Source organism: Lichenostomus cassidix, chromosome Z (genome assembly GCF_008360975.1).
Source record: "Lichenostomus cassidix isolate B80296 chromosome Z, HeHo_3.0, whole genome shotgun sequence".
In the NCBI taxonomy this organism is placed as follows: Eukaryota; Metazoa; Chordata; class Aves; order Passeriformes; family Meliphagidae; genus Lichenostomus; species Lichenostomus cassidix.
The window spans coordinates 8,423,042-8,445,656 of record NC_139511.1 but is presented as its reverse complement, the minus strand read 5'-3'; the positions used below and the strand labels follow the sequence as shown (position 1 = coordinate 8,445,656).

The following is a 22,615-nucleotide window of genomic DNA, read 5'->3' as shown; positions in this document are numbered from 1 at the left end:
AAACATAACACGAGGAATAAACAGACACATTTCCCAGACAGCAGAGTCACAGATTAGGAATTTGCCATAGCATTTGCCATAAAAATTCAAGAAACTCCCAGTGGTATCAGCTCCAGACTCACAATCTAGTAACACCCAGGATTCTATGGCAAAGTTACTTGTCTAATGCTCAAGGACAGCAGTACAGTAAGCAGTGTGCTTTGCATTTTCCGTAGGACAGCCAGTGTTAATAAATTTGGTACTAAACATTTCCTCATTTGTCTACAAGTTCATAAAGGCATTAAGCAGAAAGACTGTCTTGACACCCTGGAGCAGCCTTCATGGCAAAGCTTGGCCTGCATGCAATGCAAAGAGCTGCTACTTGCGAGACGAGCTGTCTTGCAAGAGAAAGACTCCTCTCATTCCTGGATACTCTAGAGGAGCACAAGTCACCTGGATGTTGAGAGCCACAGGGCTGTGAGTCCCACTTTCCTTATAAAAGGGAAAATAAACAGTTATGTTAAAAATGCATACATTTCCAGGCTGTTCAAATCAAAGAAAGTTAAAGAGTACTCAGCTATACTGTTGTTGTTCCGAAAGAGATGAGTTTTCATAAAGTTTCACAAAATCACACTAGTTCTCCAAGTCCTAAAAGCTTGGAAAATACTAAAAAAAGCAGTAACAACAAATTGGTCTGCTTGGCAACAGACTCTCTGTGAACCTAAGAGTCAAAGAAGCTGGAAGAACACTTAGGTGTGGCCTTTGCTTTATAAAGACCCAAACTAGCGTCAGTATTAGACGCTTAGAAAAAAAGTCAAGCACACTTCTTAGCTATATGTAACTACAAATTCTGCCTTATAGTGAAGGCAGCTGAAGTTTATAAAGCACTGAGTTACTGGAAAAGAAAAGTAAGTTACATGAACTAGAGCAAGCAAGTAATTCAATTTTACTTTAATCACTGATAGGGCTGCAGAAAATAAGGAGCATCACTCAAATACAAGAAGCAATAAAGCAGAGAGATAAACAAGTTATTTTCAAGAAGCACTAAGAAGTAACAGAAGATGTTTACATAACATACATGTCTTAACAATTAACTTCCCTAACTGGCTTTTTTAAGGCAATATATTAAGCCTATTAACCATATTGACACTACACGTCAATGCACTCCCACTGTTTCCGTATTTTTTATTAGATAGAATTGTTTGCATGAAATGCCATACTTTCCTTGATTTGAAATACACACAACTACTCGGATTATTGAGATGTAGGCAAATTATTGTTGCTAGCATGGTAATTGCTTTTAGAATAGATGTTATTCTGTATAGTGTCATGTGAACACCCTACTATTGCTGATGCCAGAAGCTATAGGAAGTTATCTAATAAAATAAAGCCATACCCTTCCTGGAAAGAGAAGTCTGTGTTCTCCTCTTTCACACCACTGCTGCTCCTTGACACATCAGGGTCATGTTCCTCCCTGCCTGGGACAGTCTCCCAGCTTTCATCACTTGAGGATTGCTCTTTATCAATAGCAGTAAAATAGGAAGGCACAGCTGTAGACCATTCTCCATCACTGCACTCTGAGCTGCAATTCAAACGGTAACAGAGTACAAATTTAAACACTGCTTTAGGGGAAAGGAAAAAACCACTCTGCCAGTTCCTACTTTTCTATCAACATTGCTCTCAATATAGGCAATCTTTTTTCTAGGAGAAATTAATCTTGTGCTATTTATAGATGCATTATAAATCAAGTGTACATAGAGTTGATTAAAAAAAAAAAAATCAGTCTGTAAGAAAGAATTCAAGAATTCTGCCCACCCTACTTTGTAAAAATGTTTGTTCTTCCCTTGCCACATAAGCAGAGTACATGAAACAAGAATAGAAATCAGACTCACTATACACATCTTCCACCCAGATTACAAAAACAGCATCAGTGGCACTGCTTGATTAACAAATAATAATCAAATAAACAAATAAATACCTCTCAGCCAAACAAATTTAAAGTAAAAGCTCTCAGAACACAACAGCCATACAGAATGGTCTTTTTTAAGGTAGAAAGATATAATGGATGACTTACTGCAAACTATCTGATTTCACTAGCCCAAACAAGATGAATGGCAGTGAGTTTTTCAAAGACAATTTGCTCAGCCACCACATAGAAAAGGGCAGTAAAAAAAGCTATGGGCAGCTTAAACAAAATAGTAGTGCTAGCACAATCTTAAGAAGGATGAACTACTGCTACCATTGGTACTGGCACTTACAAAGTTCAATCACTACAGTGACAGTTAACACTGAAATTCAAAATATAGTCAATTAGCTATGTCATTTCAAAAAGTTAGAGAAAACAAAAATGCAAAGAGCCAACATGCTTAGTTGAGCCCATTTTATAAAGCAATCCATAACCACAATCCCACAGCAAGGTTTTCAAATCTGCTAAAACCAGTATGTTTAGGTTTATTGTTACCTCCCTACCTACAAGCTCACCAATTTATTCCCTTAAGCTAATATTACACAAACATGCCAATAAAATTTCCAATTTACTGAATTTTAAGTGCTTTTGAAAAACTGCACAGTATACATGGCAAGTTTTACAACAATAAATAAGTTCAAGAAGCAGATTATATATAAGCATTTTAATTTGAGGCAGGAATGTATTTTTCTATTAATTTTGATGACTAAGAAAAGCAATGGAAATGGGAATATTTACTAATTTTGGGTTATTTTAATGGATTACTTTAAAATATGAATAATATCTATTAAGAAATTCTGATACGTAGACTAATGCATCTTGTATTACACCAACAAAAGATGAATACTGACATCTATCACAACAAGAAGAACTTCAGGTTGAGGGTGGCAGAGCAGTGAAACAGTAGTCCACAGAGTCTCCCTGTCTGAAGACATTCCAAACCCACTTGGGCCTGTTCCTCTATCACCTGCTCTGGATTGGACTGCAGGATGGCAGGGGGGTCGGACTGGATGATTTCCAAAGGTCCCATCCAACCGTGACAATTCTGTGATTCTTAATAAAGATACAGGTGGACTTGAAAATGACTCGTTTACTTCCTGGTGAGGTTTACTTTTCAAAAATTTTTGTTAGTGCATAATCTTTTCCACATTTGTAATGCTGCTGCTGGAAGATTAAAATGCCATGAAGGAAGTGGAATTATTCTACAATTATAGCATTGGCTTTCATGATGCATGGTGACTGGTTATTGTATCGTGACAAAAAGAAATATGGACCGATTACTTGACATGCTCTTGATGATGACAGTAACTTGAACCAGTAAACAGGAATCATGTGTGTTTAACTTAGAACCCCCATATTTATGTTAAGTTTCATAAACTTATGTTAAAAAGTAAATTATCAATGATTAGTCTATACAAAATTGTCAATGATTACTCCATACAAAGAAGTAATATGTTCACTCTTGAAAGGTAAAGTTTGATGTTTAAAGGCTTGAACGATATTTCATGTTTACACAGAGCTGCCTAAAAAGAGGATTTGACATGTGTCAAACTACACCCTTCAGCTCATTCACCTGTTGGTTGCTGCAGTGTGGGTCTCCACCTCATATTTTTGCTTCAAGGAGGTACACAGCTATTCTGCTAGCATGCAGAAGCTGTGTGGAAAGGGAAAGTCTTGCATATTTGTTAGACCACATAAGTTTTTAAGCTGGAAGGGTGTTTGAAGGTCCCAGGGCAGGGGTGGAGGGAGGAGGATCATATCCATTAGCTCCCTCCATTTGGTTTTGGACTATGTGTCAGGTACAGGTTAGGAGGGGATACAGCCTGAAGAGAGACTAGTGTCAGAAAATCCACATGCAGATGCTAAGTTCATGTACTATGCTTCTGGCAAGTGACAAATCTAAAATGCTCTGACAATTTAGTAATGTTCTGCACCTCTGCAGAATTGAGCACAGTTAAATCCTGAGCTCTGAAATATCTAATGTTCTTCAGTTGTTCAGTAATTAGAGGCATATTCTTTTCTGGTTAGAATTAGTGTTTGTGTATAAACCTGTATTTTGAAGTGTGTTGGAAGTCATTCCTGGATTGTAAAATAAAGACAACTAAAACAAGAGACTTGAGTATTTCAGCTAATCTTAGAGTATCTAAGATAAAATTGTAAAATACATATTAAAAAACTTGATCAAATCGCAGAAAAACCAAACAACATTCCAAACCAAACAAAGCTCTCAAACCAAAACCAGACAAAGAACCAAACAGAACAAAAAGTTCTTGTGTTTTATTTTATGGCCATTGCTCCTTGTCCTGTCACTGAGCATCACTGAAGAGAGTCTGGCCTCATCCTCCTGGCACCCACCTTTGGGATATTTATTTACATTAATGAGATCCCCTCTCAGTCTTCCGTTCTCCAGACTAACCAGGCACAGCTCCCTCTTCTCCTAAGAGAGATGCCCCAGACCCCTCATCACCTCTGGGGCCGCCACTGGACCCTCTCCAGTAGCTCCTTGTCTTTCCTCAACTGTGGAGACCAAAAATGAACACAACACCCCAGATGTGCCTCACTAGGGCCAAGCAGTGGGGCAGGATCACTCCCTGACCTGCTGGCCACACTCTTCCCGATGCATCCCAGGATCCCACTGTCTCTGCTGACTCCCAGGGCACACAAGGGCAGCTCATGGTCAAATTGTCACCCACCAGCACCTCCAGCTGGTGGTCCTTCCCAGCAGAGCTGCTCCCCAGTGGGTCAGCCCCCAGCCTGTGCTGCTACTGGGGCTTATCCATCCCCAAGTGCAGAACCCTATACCTACACCTTGAAGAAAAAACCCCCTAAGTCTACTATCCCATTTTAAAATGCATTTTGTTCTCTCATAGTTGCAACTCTGCAATATTTTAAGGATCAGAGATTAATTGCAGATTAATTTTAATGCTTTTCTCTCTACAAAAACACAGGAAATGCAATTGACCAAGCAGGCTAGCTTATGAACAGCAAGCACACACACAGAAGAGCCACATCAACATCCAGAAGACATGTCTTATAAAGAATGCTGTGAACAGAATCAACAAGATGAAAGCAAACTGGAAGAAAAATAGGGAAAAAAGCCATCACAAACACTACTGCATCCTCCATAAAAAATCAGAAGGTTAGAAATGTTTTTACCCTCAAATAGCTCAGTTACATAGTTCCAACTCACAGTGAAAAGTTCTCAACCAACGCTTTATGAACAGAAGTTAATCAACATAAGGTTTATCTAAATTAGTCTGTCTTTCAGGTGAAGAATTCAAAACAGGAGGAGCCTGAATACTGCTCCTGATGTCAAGGTTAGAGCAATTTGTAAATCTGAAACTGTAATAACTACTAATTACTTTGGAAACACCAATTAATCTGAAGAATTTCCATTAAAAAAGGGTTTATAAGCAACCCTATCAAGTTATTCTACTGATAATACAAGGAAGAACGATTTCTTTCAAAAGGCTGCAGACAAGAACTTAAATCAGCTTCCATGCAGAATATCGATATTTGGTAGCAAAAAAACGAATTGTGAAGAATAAACCTAGAAGGGAACTTCCAAAGACCCATAACTTGCTAAAAACCGTGCTGAACAAGGCTTTCAGTTTTTACCCTCATCTTCTCAGTACAAATGAAATAAAAATAAACAAGTAAAATTCCTCAGTCATAAGATGCTCTGACTGCAGACATAAGGAAAAACTTTTTACATTACCAGAAAAGTGAAGGAGCATTGAAAGGAAAAGTTTGCATCTTGTTATCTGATCATATTCTGAAATGCCTCAAGTTTTTATGTCTCATTTGCTAACATATTGTTCAGATTTGCACATTATTTACACAAAAGATTCAATAATAAAACAGATACAAAACCAAAATTTTACCTGTCTTCATCTCTGGGGGTCATTAAGTAATGTCTGTTGCAGTCTTCAAAGTCATGCCAAAAAGCACCGTCACACAGAACATAGTTTTTTTCTTGAGATGCTGCATTCCTTCTTAAGTCTATTTCTGCGTTCTTTTCATCACTGTGCATTCTTGAGAGAAAGAACACACCTGAACTCATCTCTTCTTTGCTATCTCTCAAGAGACACTCAGGATGGCATTGCTGGATACCAGCAGTTCCAATTCTCCTCCAGGAATCACTTTCTTCTTCATCATCACTAGGGAAATTACTTTCTCTCTCCAACTGTTTTGCAGTATTTTGTTTTCTAATTTTAGGTCTCACTACTAGCTCAGATGAATTTTCTTGGTCAGTCTCTCCATCACTGACGTTTAATACATCAGAAATTGGTACAGGGGTTCCAAGTTCAACATCAAATACATGTTTTATCTGCTGTGTTTCATAACTGGCATTACTCAGGCTAATTTCTGGTATAGCTTCATCTTCAGCAGATTTAAGTACCCTATTGTTTGGACATGCCAAAAGCATTGGTCTTGCTTCTTCACAACTTTCCCTATAAGTGCTGTGGTTGAAAGCAGACAGTTGGGACTGTAGGCCATTAAGAGACTCCAACTCTTTTTCACACTGAGAAAGTACGTTACCTAGTCTTCCCTGAATTAAACCTGCTGCTTCTCTTATCCAAGAGTATTTCTCTTGAGCATCCTCTTCCTCTCCATCACTGCTATCCGGCTCATAGGAGTCAATGTTTACAAAAGCAATTCTATTCTTACCATTCAAATCATTACACTCTCCAGACATGTATTCTGCAAGGTCTTCAGAATTTTCAAAGGGATTTATAAAGTCCTGTAAGATTTGATTGCCTTCTAGACTGTTACAGAGTACAGAAAATGGTGATGTGTTCACTTCAGAAGTTTGGCTTGATGCAGTTTGGCAAACAGGTTCTCTAGTGACAGCATCTTTTGACAAAGGCTCATCTAATAAATCAGCAGAAACTTGAACCAATGGACTGGAACTTTCAGAGAAAGCTGAAAGAAAGAATGCACTGGAATGATCAAAACCAACAGAAATACTCTCATCTACAACTGCTCATTAAAAAGAAGGGATAATTTACTAGGACTGCAGTACAAAGTGATAGAAATATTCATCAGAGATGCAGTCCTTCTATAATATATTTACTTTCTTATTTACATAAACTATGCCTATAGAAACAGATATAAATTTTACAATTTCAGCTACAGATGAGATGCGGGAAAAGGTATTAAAGGAACATGCACATAAGTAAAATTTTTACACTGTTTTACATAAAAGGGAATTGTAACAGGAAAACTGAAAGAATATTTCTCTCCATATTGGACTATCCATTCATTAACTGGCTAAATTGTGCCATCTGCCACACTCAGATACAGCACTTATTGCTACTACAAATTACATACTAAGAGAACTGTACATGCATCTTTGAGTGCAACTCCTCATAAGAAAACAGCAGTGTTGAACGTGGTATTACAGTTAATAGTTGCTTCATCACAAATGCCTTTTAGTTATATTATACTTGAACACCTCCTGCATAAAGGGACAATAAACATCAAATATAGCAGCAAGAGTAAAAGAAGGTAAAAACATGTATACTGCTGCTACTACAAAATCATTCCCTTGTTCAAATAATTTTTAAACTCCTAACCAAGGCAATAGACTATCTAAGTAACCAAGGAGTCCAGACTATTTTGTCCAAAATCTCATCTAAATTGTTACTCCATGCCCAGGTTGGTGAATTCCTGGCACTGAAATCTTATCAGAGCCATGCCCCTCAGCACTAAGAGTCTGGCTTTCAGGAAATACAGTATCTAATTAGAATCTTGAAGCTCCTCCACAAAATCGCTAACAGCCAAGGCTGGCTGGCAGGCCCCTCTGGAGATCATCCAGTCCACTGCTCTAGCTTGCTCTAGCTTGAGCAGAGTCATGTATGAGATGCTGGAGAGCATGGAAAGGGACCTGAAGGCCAAAGGTCCTGGTTGATGGCAAGTTGGATCTGAGTCAGCAGTGCCCTGGCAGCCAAGAGGGACATCCCTGTCCTGGGTGCATCAGGCACAGCAGCACCAGCCAGGCAGGGAGAGGATTGTCCCACTCTGCTCTGCGCTGGGATGGCCCCATCTCAAGTGCTGGGGGCAGTTTTGGGCACCACCATGTAAGATATAAAGATGTTACAGAGTGTCCAAAGGAGGGCCATGAAGATGGTGAAGGATCAACACAAGGAAGCCACACGAGGACTGGCTGCAGGTACGTGGTCTGTTCAGCTTGGATGAGACTGAGGGGAGACCTCATTGCAGTGACAACACCCTTCTGAGACAAAGAGGAGGGGCAGACACCGATCTCTTCTCTGTGGTGACCAGTGAGAAGACTCAAGTAAATGGCCTGAAGCTGTGTCAGGGGAGGTTTAGGTTGGACATCATGAAAAAGTTCTACCCCCAGAGGGTGTCTGGGCACTGGAACAGGCTCCCCAGGGCAGTGGTCACAGCACCAGCCTGATAAGAGTGCAAGAAGTGTTTATACAATGCTCCCAGGCACATGATGCAACTCTCAGGGCACCCTGTGCAGGGCTGGGAGTTGGACTTCTTGATCCTTGTGAGTTCCTCCTAACCCAGGAAATATGCAGCATTTTAGGTAATACCTACCCACCCAAATATAGTATCAACTGGGGGGAAATGTAGCCTAGTGGAGGTAAAGAAAGTACATCAATCTGAAAGGTTTCTGTAGGATAAATGTGAAGAGTTGTAATACAACACAAACAAATGTAAAGGAAAACCATTTTGTTATTAGACTCATTAACATACAAAGGAACTGTATTAAGAACAGGGAGTTAATACACTTTTAAACTGCATGTATCTAATGACCCCTAAAATAACTGCATGCAGCCGTCTGTGCAACTGAAACAAGAAAAGTGGCAACATTATAGAGAGACAGTAGGAAGACCTCCACAAATACCAAAACTGCCTTACACAAGATACGCCTTTAACTAGAGGAAAGCATAGAAAATATATGTTTTTCTATGCATAAAACACATGTAAATACGTTTCAATTTCAAAAAATTTAAACCACCTCAAGATGATCTACGCAACAGATTACAAGAACAATCAAATACAAACCTAAAACAGCAATATGCCATTATCACTTAAAAAGAAAAAAAATTAGAGTAAGAAAGCTCTTTCGAAGTAGTCTGTAAGGGAAGGAGAAAGAAAAAAGGCTACCTTGCAGAACCATAAAATCACTCTAAGATAGCAAGTGCAACCATAAATCTAACAGTGCCAAGTCTACCATTAGACCATGCTCCTAAGCACCAGGTATGCACACCTTTTAAGGACCTCCAGGAACTGGTGACTCCACCACTTTTCTGGGCAGCCTGTTCCAATGACTGACAACCCCTCCGGTGGAGATATTGTCCCTAACAGTCAATTTAAAACTCCCCTAGTGCACTCTGAGGCTATTTCCTCTTGTTCTGTCACTTGTTATTTGGCAGAAAGACACACATTCACCTCACTCCAGCCTCCACTCAGGCAGTTGTGCAGAGTGAGAAGGTCCCTGCTGAGCCTCCTTTCTTCCAGGCTGAGCACCCCCAGCTCCCTCAGCTGCTCCTCATCACACTTGTGCTCCAGACTGTTCCCCTGATCTGTTCCCAACTCTGGACACACTCCAGCACCTCAATGCCCTTCCTGAACTGAGGGGCCCAGAACTGGACACAGAATTTGAGATGTGGCCTCACCAGTATCCAGCACAGTGGGTTGGTCACCACCCTGTTTCTGCTGGCCACACTATTGGCTGACACAGGCCACCTGGGAACACTGATGGCTCATATTTAGCCAGTGTTGAGCAGTACCCTCAAGTCCTTTCCTCTCAGGCACTCTGGAAGATCTAAGGCTGTATCAAATGGCGTTTTTTAAACTGAAAGCCTCAGCCAAAGAAACGGAACCATTCTTCTAATCCAAAAAGCCATTCTGCATCCCTCTACTAAATTATTGTTCAGATGCTAATGCCACAGAAGATATTTCGGTAAATACTAACATCCAATATTCATTAAACAAGAAAGGGAAATGGTCTAACTGGTATATACAAATAAAAAAAAGAACTTTTAAAGATGTTTTATAGGCTTAAACTAATTTTCACAATGGCTGACAAGGACAGAACTACCTGGTTTGTGATACATGAAATATTTCACAGACTAGTTCCAAAAATAAGGTTAGAATAGGTATTCTCTTCCAAATGTGATTTTTAATTTGAACTGAAGACAAACTAATTTGAATTATACAATGTTATTGTTATCTAGTTTGTTAGAATGCATTAAGTCATTATCAATGTTCTTCAGCCAAAACTACACAGCCTAATACAGATTTGTTAGATTAGATCATCTAATCTTTATAGAATGAAATTTAGTATAAAGGCAAATTAAAGACACAGGAAATGTACTTTACACATTATTTAAGCAGCTAGTTTCTTCCCTTCACATTTTCCAATATGCCTTCCTCCTCCACCCCCAAGCATCCCAGTTTGCAACTAAATGGCATATACATAAAGTTATGTACATACACAAAAAATTGTCTTTCTGACCATCTTCCAATTCTAATTGTTTGCAGTCTTCATTTCTTTGATGCCCATCTCTGTCTTGATTATGCAAACATGGTCTGAACCCAACATAGGAATGTCTTCTTTCGTATCTTCTACCTGAAATACTCTGATATCCTCCTCCAGGTTTGGGCCAGGCAGTTTTGCCAATTCCTTGGCCCATTGCTACATGAAATTATGAAGGAAATAAGATAGAAACACTCATTAGACAGTAACATATCTTTGCAGTTTCCCTCCTCCATAACACTTTGATATACTCATTTTTCAAGGAATTTTCTATTTCTTTAAAGTCTTGAGCTTCACTAACAATATGATTATTAAGAACATGAGGTGCTCTGAGCCTATATGTTATGAAAGGATGTAACTGAGTTTTCATCTGCACTAAATAATATTGGCAAACATTGTTTCTCCATCTTAACAAGTTTTTAGTAAATAACTGACTTAAGAAAAAAATCTTAAAAATCAAACCCAGATGTCATAGCTTTTTTTATTTTTTTCATTCTGCTCATAAATCTGACGCAACACATATATCAGCTTGCAGAAATGATTTGCAAGTACTGTAATGGAAAATCCTTCAGGTAATACAGCACAATTCAGGCAGCCCTAGCTAGCTTATCTTTGTGACTGAAAATTTATAATTAATCAAATCACACCTTCTAAAACAAAAGTCCCAGGGAGAAGGCTTTATTCTTACTGCAAGAGGTAGTATGTTCAGACACGGCCATACAAAGCATTGCCCACACGCTGCTTCTTATTACAGCAGCTTTTCATATTGATGAAACTTACAGCTTTTACCAAGAAAATATGGGATAAGGAGTACAAAGGAACTTGAGAAACAGTGGAGAAAGGCTGCCAACATTGTAGCAAGAGATTTTAAATCAGCAGTATTATCAGTATTAATAATCTAACACAAAGGTTCATGCCCAAAGGCTGTTGCTTGTACAAATGCAATTAGAAGTTAACGATTTCAGATATAGTGACTTTTTTGTGTCCCTCTAGGTTACTTTTAATCTTTACTAGATATGGAATTTAAAAGTTTCTGTTCTTGAAACTCACTAAATTAAAAAGTTAACATTAAAGACAAGCAAGATAAAGCTTGCAACCATTAATATAGAGTATTATGGACTTCAGAAAAATATGAAAGCCTTTTTATTTCCTGGCTGTGCAACTAATCTCTTCACTACCCTTAAAAAGAGAGTATCTGTGAACAGAGACATATGAAAGACATTGAACTTTTGCGGCAAAAAATTAGCAGGTATCTAAGGTTTTTTTTTCTCAAGTATCTATGAAGCTCTATGTAGTTTGATTACATATAATCTTCCCTGGAAATATTTTTGGTTATTTGTCCAGACCTGCCCATCCTACATTAAAAACCAGAAGCTAAAATATTTGTTATTAACTATATCCCTCCTGCAGTCTTTAGAAAGGTGAAAACTTTAGTATTTTCGCAAAAAAACCCAAAAACCAAACAAAAAACCACCAAGCACAAACGAAAAAACCTTGGTAACTAATGCAAGAAAAACTAGGACAGACAATTCATTTTCTGATCTACTAGCCAGTAGTTAATATCCTTATTAAGTCAACCAGCAAGTTATTTTTATTCAAGCACGCTCTAACAATTCTTAAATTTCTCTTGATTACAACATGGTTGGTCAGCAGACTGCCAGAGGGAGCTGACAATTAGCAGCCACATCCAAACCTGCAGAGCAAAATCCAACAGTTAGATTAGTAAATCAGAACAGCAATGCCGAAATCTGTCCTCAAACAAGTGGTTGAAACAAACAAGGCAAAAATACAACAAAATTGCCCAACTCTTAATTTCATTTTGTTCTCTAGAACATCAGTATTGTTCAAAAACAGATGTTCACTCAGAGTCAAGCTCTCTGAATACAAATGTTTCATTTTTAAAAAATCGATGTTCACAACACACAAAACCTGTCTAATGCACTGCATTTTCTGTTCCAAATAATGCTCTTGCATACAGAGTATCTCATCACATATTCGACTGTTCTTAAAAGATAGAGAAGACAGTTATTTTTCTGTCCTGGGAAAGATTTATTGGATCAACACAGTGAAAGCTTTCACCGCTTACTGGAAGTATGGATATCACATTTGGTTTTCAAGAGAGGCTAACTTCTACCTAGATATAAAATACCTCAAAATTAGAGAAGGAGGCACACATTTACTTACCTACATGCCTGAAATGAGCAGCATTTAGGCACATGAATGCAGAGACCAATTTACAAGAAACCCTTCAGGCAATGAAGCTGAGACACACAATATCCTCTCTCAGGTATTTCTTCCAGGCTAGCTCAGCCTTAGAAGTAGGTACTGCTTCAGAAGCTCAGTTTAGCAGACCTGTTCAAGGCACACTCAACATCCTCTGACAAAATGCATTTCTGCAAAACTGATCAGTCTTAGAGAAGCAACACACGAGTGAATAAGTAACTAAGGTAGGGCAAACAAGCTAGTTACTCACTTCTCTGGCTTAAGATGTTTATACACACACCTCTATACTTCAAAAACATTATTACAGTCACCTGAATCCCGCAAAAGGATCATGAGCAGGAAAGAATTTTGGATTACCAGAGCTGGATTAAAAAAATGGGAGAGACAGTCTCCTGAAACGCAGTTAAACAGGTAGGTTCAGCCTTTCCCAGGCATTGCCTTAATCACTGACAGAGTGGCGTGCTTCCTCTTTACTGCTGCCAGTACTGCACTAAGGACGCCACTCCCTAGAGACAGCAAATTACAGGCTGAAACACAGAAAGCCTCAGAATCGTGACCAAATCCATCTGATTTACCTAACCAATCCTCTTCCACATGGATTTAAAAAAAAATAAAAATCCCTGTTTTTCCAGAGGTAAGTGTTCAAGGTTAGAGTAGATGTATGCATACATGTGTTCACAACCTAGCACTGTAACTTCAGTGCTCATAAATTATCCATTTTCTTGACCACAACACTATATAGAGAAAAAAAATCCCAAACCAATTTACAGAGCCAGATGCGGGACAACTGGAGTTTCCTGCTCAGACACATGCTGGCAGGATCCAGTCCTCACCCACTGAAACTCAGTCACCTCCCTTTACCCCCCTCTCCACTCATTACCTTTTGTATTCTCCTATCTCCTCAACTCCCTCACACTCTGAGCACCAAGGACAAGAGTAGCGGCTTCCCTGCCTCAAGGAGTGCATGACTGAGGGTCACAAAGGTGATCTGAGGCTGGAGCACCTCTCCTGTGAGGATAGGTTAAGAGACCTGGGGTCATTCTGCCTGGAGAAGAGAAGGCCCCAGGGAGACCTTACAGTACATTCCAGTACCTAAAGTGGGGCTACAAGAGCTGAAGAGGAACTTTTTACAGGTCATGTAGGCCTACTATACAGGAGGAGAAAAACCTGGGAGAATGTGACTGGGGGGCCTGCAAGGGGAATGGGCACAAACTGGGGAGGTAGGGGGAAACAATTCCAAGTGGGTTTCATCCCAAAGAGGGAAGGGTTGTCATAATTTTTTTCTGCAGGAAGTATTTAACTAGCTTTCTTATATTTTAAGGAACGTGAAGTTAGCCCCAAATATTTCTCTAAGAACTATTTTTTCAGTCTTCTAATATATTTTTATGTTCTTCAGATTTTCCTAGCATTCATAAAAAGACTTGTATGCACATTCCGGTCCCACTCTCAACACCTGACATTGAAGTAACAAACAAATCCTTTATCCTACTCAGTGGCTCTTTCTTCTCTTACATCTCTGAATTACAGAAAATATTTTCTTCTACAAGGCAACAACCGGATGTCACATTCAAGGTCTGAAAAGGGAATGCATGTAATACAGACACAATTACTGTTTTCTAGGTTACCATCTTAAAAAAATAAATCTGCATTTATTCCCAGAAGTATATGAATTCATTTGGCTGTCAAATGGGGAAAACCTAAAACCATCTCATATTCTTGACACCCTCTCCCTTGACTATTTCTGAATCATAATAAAATCACACTCCTGATCAACTCAAATGTTGCAGGTATTCACACTGTCTTTTAAACTGTACTATCCAATATTCTTTACCTGGAACCAGTATTCTACATCTCTTTTTTCATGCAGTATTGGAAGCTTCCAAGTACAGATGAATTTTAAAAAATTTTGAATTAGAATGGAGAATTTTCAGTTTGCTAAGCACCACTGCTCAGGGCTGCAAAGAGAGTACTTCATTTCAGTCAACAGAAGAAAGGCACACAACAATCCCAAAAAGGAGAGGAATATTTCAATTTAAATAACTGAAGCAACATATTACTGTCACAATTTTCTTCTCTTACCACTATGGGCAGATTAACACTGGAATTCTTTAATTTTTTTTACTATCCTTACAAGCTTCAAACTACATACACTAGCAAATTAGTAGTCAAAGCAATGAATATTAAGTTAAAATTTACTTTCACTGTCTGGGATTCATCCAAACCTCAGAAAACCATATGCCTGAGTCCAACCCCAGTAGGCAGCTAAGCACCACACAGGTGCTCACTCACTCTCCCACGCAGTAGAAGGGGGAAGATAGTCAGAAGTGAAAAAACACATGGGCTGCAATAAACACAGTTTTGGGGTTTTTAAGGTGAAAAAAGAAAAAAAGGATGCAAAGAAATAAAAAACAAGGAAAAGGAATAATGCAAAAAAACCCTCATTGCTCACCAGCAACCCACCAAAGTTCAGACAGTTCCGAAGTCACAGCAGCCTGGTCAACCTCCTTCTGCCTATCAGATGAGCATGATGCTACATGGCCTGGAATATCCCTGTGGTCAGCTGGGGTCAACTGTCCTGGCTCTGTCCCCTCCCCACTCCTTGTGCACCCCCAGCCTGCTCACTGGTGTGGTGAGAAGAAAAAGCCCTGGCTCAGTGCAAGCCCTGCTCAGCAATAACAAAACCACCCCTGTGTTATCAAAACTGTTTTCAGCAAAAAATACAAAACACAGTCCCATGCAAATACCCTTGAAGAAATTTAGCTTGATCCCAGCTGAAACCAGTACACTGGATCATATGCAAAAATCAAACTTTTTGCTTATGAATCCAGTCAATTCAACCAAGAGATCCTTCCTTAAACTCTCTGGTTTAGGAGTGACTTTAGACTTCTCACTAGGATATTTCAGAATGCAGTGGTGATTATTTCCATAAGTGTATCAACTCAGCTACAAGTACATTGACAAATGGAACACGCTCCAGGGATTTATTTTCCAGGCATTTTCTTTTCAACTTTCCTGGTTATTCTGACCTCTCCTTTGAGTTACAGATTCAATGAAGTCCATGTTTTTACTCAGTATACTTCTTTCTCTTTGCCTGAGGCTGGAAGTAGCCTGTGGTTCCAAATTCAGTAAATTTCACCAATTAAACTACCAATTTAATTTTAAATTAAAATTGTTTAGTTGTGTGTTTGGTTTATCTCTCAGATTACATTTTGAAACAGAAGACCCCCAAAAGCCACGATCATATCAAAATATTCTGATACTGATCTGAGTCTCCTCCCAAAAGAGGGGGATGAACACCAGCAAGCTAATAGCAGCTTCCTTCCACTTAAATACTATATAGTTTCTGTTTTGCATTTCCCCAAAACCTAGTGGTTTTATAAGCAATTTGTGATATAAATGCAAAACTGAAGTTCTGAAATATTATGGTCTATTAATATTACATCCATATTTATTAATTTTACAAAGAGTTAGATTTCTGCATTTACCAAAGCATTAGTCAACATGCAGTCTAAAAGAAAGTGGATTAGTTTGTTGGATATTGTCTGTATACTCCAAATCTCAACTAATGACCTCCTATAATCATCACAGACAATTCACAACTCTATCCAAACTATGAAAAATTTTGCCAGACTTGAAATGGAGCAAGTGCTGCCACTATACTAACAAACGTGAATTAAAGAGTACGTGTTAAAGTATCAGAGGTTGCCCTGAAAGAAATGCATTAGACATATTCACAAGGCAAGTCATGAAGCAAAGCAGAGACAAAATTTCTGCAAGTCCAAAACTCCCTTAATAAGTGGAACCCAGTCATCACCTTCCATACAGAGGTATCTGAAGAGGTCAGTTGTTACAAACCAGCACTGGAGGCAGCTCCTTTCTGTCCTTACACATCCTCCTGGAGTTGAAGATCCTGAACAGGCCCCGTTCTCTCACCCAGGCTCTTCTGACCAACATGAGGGCACAGAATGTACCGTACTGATGTCTGCCATCTGGTCACTTCAGCCAAGGAACCAGGGTTAGGCTGGCTCGCTCTCATGCAGCTTCAGGCCTGGCTGCAATGGTTGGCTGTCAAGCTGTAAAGCAGCCCGAATGAATTTACTCAGCTCTGCCAGATCTCCTTCTTTGAGGATCTAAGCCTGTCTTCATTTTTAAGAAGCTCAGCAGGCAGCTGGATTAGCACAGCTGAGGTGGCAGAACTGAGCCACTCCAGTACTGATTTCACACAGTTCTCCAAGGGTCTTTCTGCTTCAGTGCTATATACAACTCCTGCATTATTTCCAGTTTTTTTGCACTGACTTTAGCTCAGCCCTGTTCACTTTCTTTCACAAAACTGTAAATAGTTTCAATGCATCATTTTCATCTCCCCTGACTTTAGTTCAATCCTCTGTTGGATCTGATCAGATAAACTGACAGCTCTGCCTTACCACAGTAGTAATCAGTTTTTGAACTTTTATCCTAACTAATAGCTTCAGCAGAAATTACACATTAAATTTCAAGAGGGAAGACTGAGTAACTGCAGTACTAAAAGCTTTTAAAGATGAGGGCAGTGTGTATGCCATGCACTAAGTAAGAGCAAGTCCCACCCTCCCTTGGAAAGCTAGCATTGTAACTTGAAGAACAAAAAGCCTAGCTTTGCCAGTAGCGCCTGTAGCAATCTGTTCTGTTAATACAGAACACCATGATGTGCTGCTAATCACCAGGCAAACTTTCTTATCTCTGTCCTTCCCCAACAGCACAAGTTTTCGTATTCTAAATAGGTGTACTAAAGGCACAGAAGTAGCAAATTTTACCTACTGCTAGTCAGAAGATATCCAGAAATTCAGTCACCACCACCCCACTCCCATACCTGTCCTCTCGTTTTATGGCATTCACGTTTTGTATTTTTGTTTAAGTTTTGATTACCAACTTTCCAGAGAAGGAAAAGCCTCTCTGGAGCTGAAAGACTTCAAGTAGAAGCCAATAATCAAAAAAATGCCAAGACTTTTCTATGGTTTAAGCAGACAAGGCACACTTTTGCTTTTGTCAATGCAGATGACCCCAGAACAATCACACAGTACTAAGAAATGACAAAACAATCCCAAGGTGGAAGTTCAGGACCTGGAAACTCTTACATGATGGAGAGATATAATTCATCACACTAGGAGACCCAAAGATATATTTTTAATTGTTGTCTACCATCTTAAATAAGTGTCTTTATTAAAGCAAAGTTAACCAAAAACATGGAATCAAATGTTAACCACTACCAGAAGTGATGAAAGCAATTTTTACCTTTTTTTTTAAGTTTGGAGTTTTTTGTTTTGTTCTTGAAGAACAGTGAAATCTCACCACTTTAAATGCTTCTTCTTCTTCCATAAACTTAACTCTGTGTCTTGGTTATACGGGTAACAAAAGCATCTCATCCAATCAACAGACAAGAGACCTCACCTGAAATCAGGTGGGCCTTTAAGACTTACAAATTTTAGAAACAGAATGAGGTGATTCCAATATACCTGTGAAGAAGAAAGATCATTCTCTAAAAGAGAAACATGAGATATTTTTGTCAGGTAGGAATAAACAACTGAGGGAATTACTAAAGGGGGAGCCATTGCCAATGTCCAGCAGAAGGGCAGTGGAGGATTATTGATGACCACAGAATACGAAAGTCAAGTCAATGCTTCCCTCTGTTTTGGCAAATACTAACATACAGAGCTGTATTAGAGTGATGACTACAAGACAGGAAAGTAACCCTTGTATCCTGACCAACAATCCGATCTTATACTCTGCACATAGCTTTTAAATACCATCCATCCAAAAAGATCACTGTTTTCCCTGACACATGGAAACAACACATGGAAATGACAAAAGGGAAATGTTTCTACCAGTAGGGACATGGTACCCCTCAAACAGATTGCCTGGCAAGGCTGAAGAATATCCACCAGAAACATAGCCTAGAGAAAGGTACTCAAACAAACATACATTGAAGAATCACTGCGAGGAAGAGCTGCAAGAGAGGAAAAGCCTGACAAGAGAAATGTTTGAGGTCCTTACCAGCCCCACGGTCACTTCTCTAAACAAATAGTCCAAAATTTCAGATATTTATTCTGCCCCCAGGGCTAGAATCACAGTCATACATATCTATTTTTGGGTGTAGGGAAAAATCTGTGGGTTTTTTCCTCCCAACCACTGGTGCTACAATATGACTGCCTGACCCTATTTGCTTGTTTTCACATAACTTAGAAGATAAGTCACAATTTATTTTTATCACTGTTACACACTTTTTTTCTTTTTAAAATTTTTGAAAGATTACACAACAAAATTGCACTGGCTTTACTCAGTATGGTACAAGTTCTTGTTTTTTTGGTTTGTTTTCTTTTTTGTCATCTCTTTTTAAAAACAACTACTTTTCACCTAAAGCACATTATTACAATCATGGAAACACATTACAAATCCATCACCTAGGAGCCAGTTTTTAGGTTTCAAATCTATTGCTGCAGGTTCCTGACAGTACTGTCAGAACCTTACACCAAAAAAAACCTTTTAAGCTGCCAAACTACAAATAATTGGTTCACCAAACACATAATGAATAAACACCTATTTAACATACAAAGTTCACTACAGCAGCACTAAAACTGCAGACAGATTTTGCTATTGTTTGAAATCATCTCAGTTATGGAAACTTCTCTTGAATGTTTTGGAACATTCTGACACTAAGCTGACAAGATACGACTCTTTGGTATAACCAATTATTACTAATCTCCTGAGCAATAATCCACAATGTACCCTCAGGATCAGAACCATTTCTCTGTATTATACTTTTCTGTAGTATCAACTAATGGCATCATTTAAATCTCGAATTTATTATCACCTTGGATTTTCTTTTCCCTGCCTTGCCTCTAGCAGAGAGATATTGACAATGTTATAACAATACATAAAAATCACAGGGGACTTTAGAATCTGAGCAACCACAAACTTTGCAGGTCCTGTTTTAGTAACTGTTAAGGACACACACACATAGGTGCCACCTGGAATTTTCTCTGCTTCCACAGTCACATATTTAGTTACCTGAAATGCTGTGTAAGGATTTAGTGTAAAAACATCATACTTGAAATTAATCAAATTTGAAAAGCTGTTTTAAAACCAGTCAGAATGATTAATGCCATTGGCAGCAGAATATATAAGTATTTTTCCCACCATGACACATGAGCATTTAGCAATTTACATGACCATCCACTCTGTCACCCTTGCAGAGTACTGCACTCATTAGTATGAGCTCATCAATAATTATCTCAATTTCCTATATAAATAAGTCATAGTTGTGCTCCACATAAACAGACAGCCAGGTGTGGCCTGCATGACAATCAAGGCTCTTGTAAGAACGACTGGATTTTGCACCTTGACAACTCAAACAACTCTCCCCACATTAAATGCGCAAAGCACCACTACAAGTGCTGCAGGATATCCCCCTGATAGCTTGGACTCGAAACACAGAGTTCAGTTTATCAAAACCACAGAAGCTGATGTTCCAGACACTGGTTCAGGTCAGTGTCTCCTTTAGGGACCATCGCAGTACCCCCTGCCCATGGATGTTATGAACAGAAGGCTGAGGTGAGCTCATTGTCCTTCTCCAGTAGTCTGGGTTTATCTCTTACTCTGCATTTGAGGTTGTTTCTGTAATTTGAGCATTATTTCAAGGTACTAACTGAAGTCTTTAAATACATTTTCCAACTGAAACGAATGCAAAGTTGCCCTTCAGAACCTGTCAAAATACACTACCAAACACATAGACACAAGACTGCTGAAGCACCACTGTAACTGCAGTGGGCTCTGCCAGACTTACAAACCTATTCACTAAAATGCAGGGCAGTCACTACTCTATCAGTGAATAAATCAATTAGAACAAATTTCTTCCCTTCCTTCAAAATAGTATTCAGCAGTATTAGGAGCTTCAAATTACATCCATACCTCCAATTAGCTCAGATGCCAAAGGAATACGACTCACCTGGCAAACCACACACTGTCTGCCCCACTAACAGCCCCTACTGCTGTACAGCACAGCAATACTTTTGGTTTCATTCTAGCCTTCCTAAGAGTCCGAGAATCAAAATAAACACAGCTCAACAAGTACTATGGGCCACCAGGGAGATTACTGTGTAAATATGGTAGCAATGCCAGCTCAACCTTTTGCAACAAATACCCCTTGCAGTGTTTGTAGAATTCATCCAATATATCCTATCAGTGTTTTTCATTTGCTAGGCTAAACTGTTTTTGCAGAAGTATACATTTTCATGGGATCAGCTAACAAGGCAACAATTCTCAAGTATTTCTTATTTTGATGAGGCTTTGATCTGTCAAGAACTCTTGCATCATACCTACACTGCATTGCAATTCACTGCATCAGCAAAGGAAATTAAAAAACCAGGCCCATCTCACAGAACCTTCCCAATCCTGCATTATAATGCAACATCAAAATAAAGACTTTTGTGGACAACTTTTTTCCAGACTCTTTCCTTTCTCTAGTGGGTGAGAAACAGCAGGAAATCAATTCTGTGAGAGTCTGACTCAGCTACAAATAAACTTATTTTATTACACACATTTGCTTACATAACTTTAAATAAGCATACTTCTCCCAAATGAAATTTCAATCCATAAAGTATGTATTCTTCATTTCTGCATTAAAAGAGAACACTAACAGTCTGACACCACTCTTCATTGCTACAGTACATATTTTTTTCTAGATAGTGTGGCAGAAATCCAATCAAAAGTCATTCTTCCAAACTACTTAACTGTGTGCACAGACAAATGCAAATCAAGAACTGCACTGAAAAAAGAAGTGCTGAATATGCCACAGTATGGAAAAAGGACCTAAACACAGTCTCTACACTTTCAAAGTCATCCTTCAGAGCACTCAGCCTCTAAACTTACAATAACCTCCCCAAGTTTTCGTACACCATGGAGATTCACGTGCTGTGTAACTCATGTATTTCTCAGTGTTAATTCACCAGCAATACCCAGTCAATCCCATGAGCAGTGCAGGGCATCCTGAGAATGCTCAGCTCCACCACTGCCAACACTGCTCCTGACAAGCACTTCAAGAGAAGTCCCAAACCTGCAGCAGGAGATACTACCCTCCTGCAGGTGCAAAACCCACCCGGTGCAGTATAACTACATATATTACTATAACCAACTCGTGTGGAAGAAAACGCACATCAGCTACAAGCACTGACAAATCTCCCCTGGATTCTGGGCCCAAGGCACACTCCTTCTGACCCTGTGTTTGGGGGTGGCTCTGCTGGCTCAGCCCACTTCTCCTCCAGCAAAGAGAGAGGTGTGTTTCACAACTTCGCTGAAGCGATGTCGAGCGATGATGTCACTTCGGCAGTGACCCTGTCACACCAGCGGGTGTTGGCCGGCAGCATGGGCTGATAGAGCAGACCCCGCACAGGGACCTCCCCCTTTCCCCGGGGTACTGAGTCACTGCCACGGCGTTGTGGGAAAAGAATTACAAAAAACAACAAAAAAACCCAACCAAACAAGAAACCAAACCAAAAGTAAAAGAAAACAAACAAACAAACAAAAAAACCCAATAAAAAACCAAAAAAAAAAAAAAAAGTAAATTAATTGCAAGCCCTTTGCCCCGAAGGCCTGCCCGTGTCTGCTGTCTTTAAGCGCACCCCACCAGCTCCCCCGAGCCTTCAAGCAACCCCGGCCCCTCACGGACGGCCACTCGGGGGCCACCATGGCCCACCCGCGGTGCCCTCTCGACCCACCGGCTGAGGCCCCCGCCCTCGGCCGCAGGCCCGTCCCAGAGGAAAGGAACGAGGCCGCTGCTCCACAACACAAGCGACCTTCCCTCAGCTGTCCGTGACTCTGCCTGGCGCCCCGGCCGCCGCCCGCCCCCTTTAAGGGCGCCCCGTGTTGCCGGGCCGGGGCCGGGGCCGCACTCACCCCTC

The 22,615-nt window shown here is 39.7% G+C and overlaps 1 protein-coding gene across 11 annotated transcripts in view; it reads right to left on the bottom strand.

Annotated features, from left to right (window-relative positions):
- Positions 1–22,615, bottom strand: part of PJA2 (praja ring finger ubiquitin ligase 2) — a 31,107-nt gene extending 8,492 nt beyond the window's left edge. For 5 of the 11 annotated variants that reach the window (XM_085042596.1, XM_085042600.1, XM_085042604.1 and 2 more), the window contains exons 1-5: positions 22,433–22,615; positions 10,422–10,622; positions 5,830–6,871; positions 1,376–1,561; positions 433–471 (exon numbers count right to left, since the gene is read on the bottom strand). In XM_085042596.1, the coding sequence (XP_084898722.1) occupies positions 433–471; positions 1,376–1,561; positions 5,830–6,871; positions 10,422–10,620 (1,466 nt within the window). In that variant the 5' untranslated portion in view covers positions 10,621–10,622; positions 22,433–22,615. Of the gene's footprint in view, positions 1–432; positions 472–1,375; positions 1,562–5,829; positions 6,872–10,421; positions 10,623–11,965; positions 13,242–13,566; positions 13,695–14,517; positions 14,958–22,432 lie in introns of those variants that run through there. The other 6 variants (XM_085042601.1, XM_085042602.1, XM_085042603.1 and 3 more) reach the window with 4 other exon arrangements.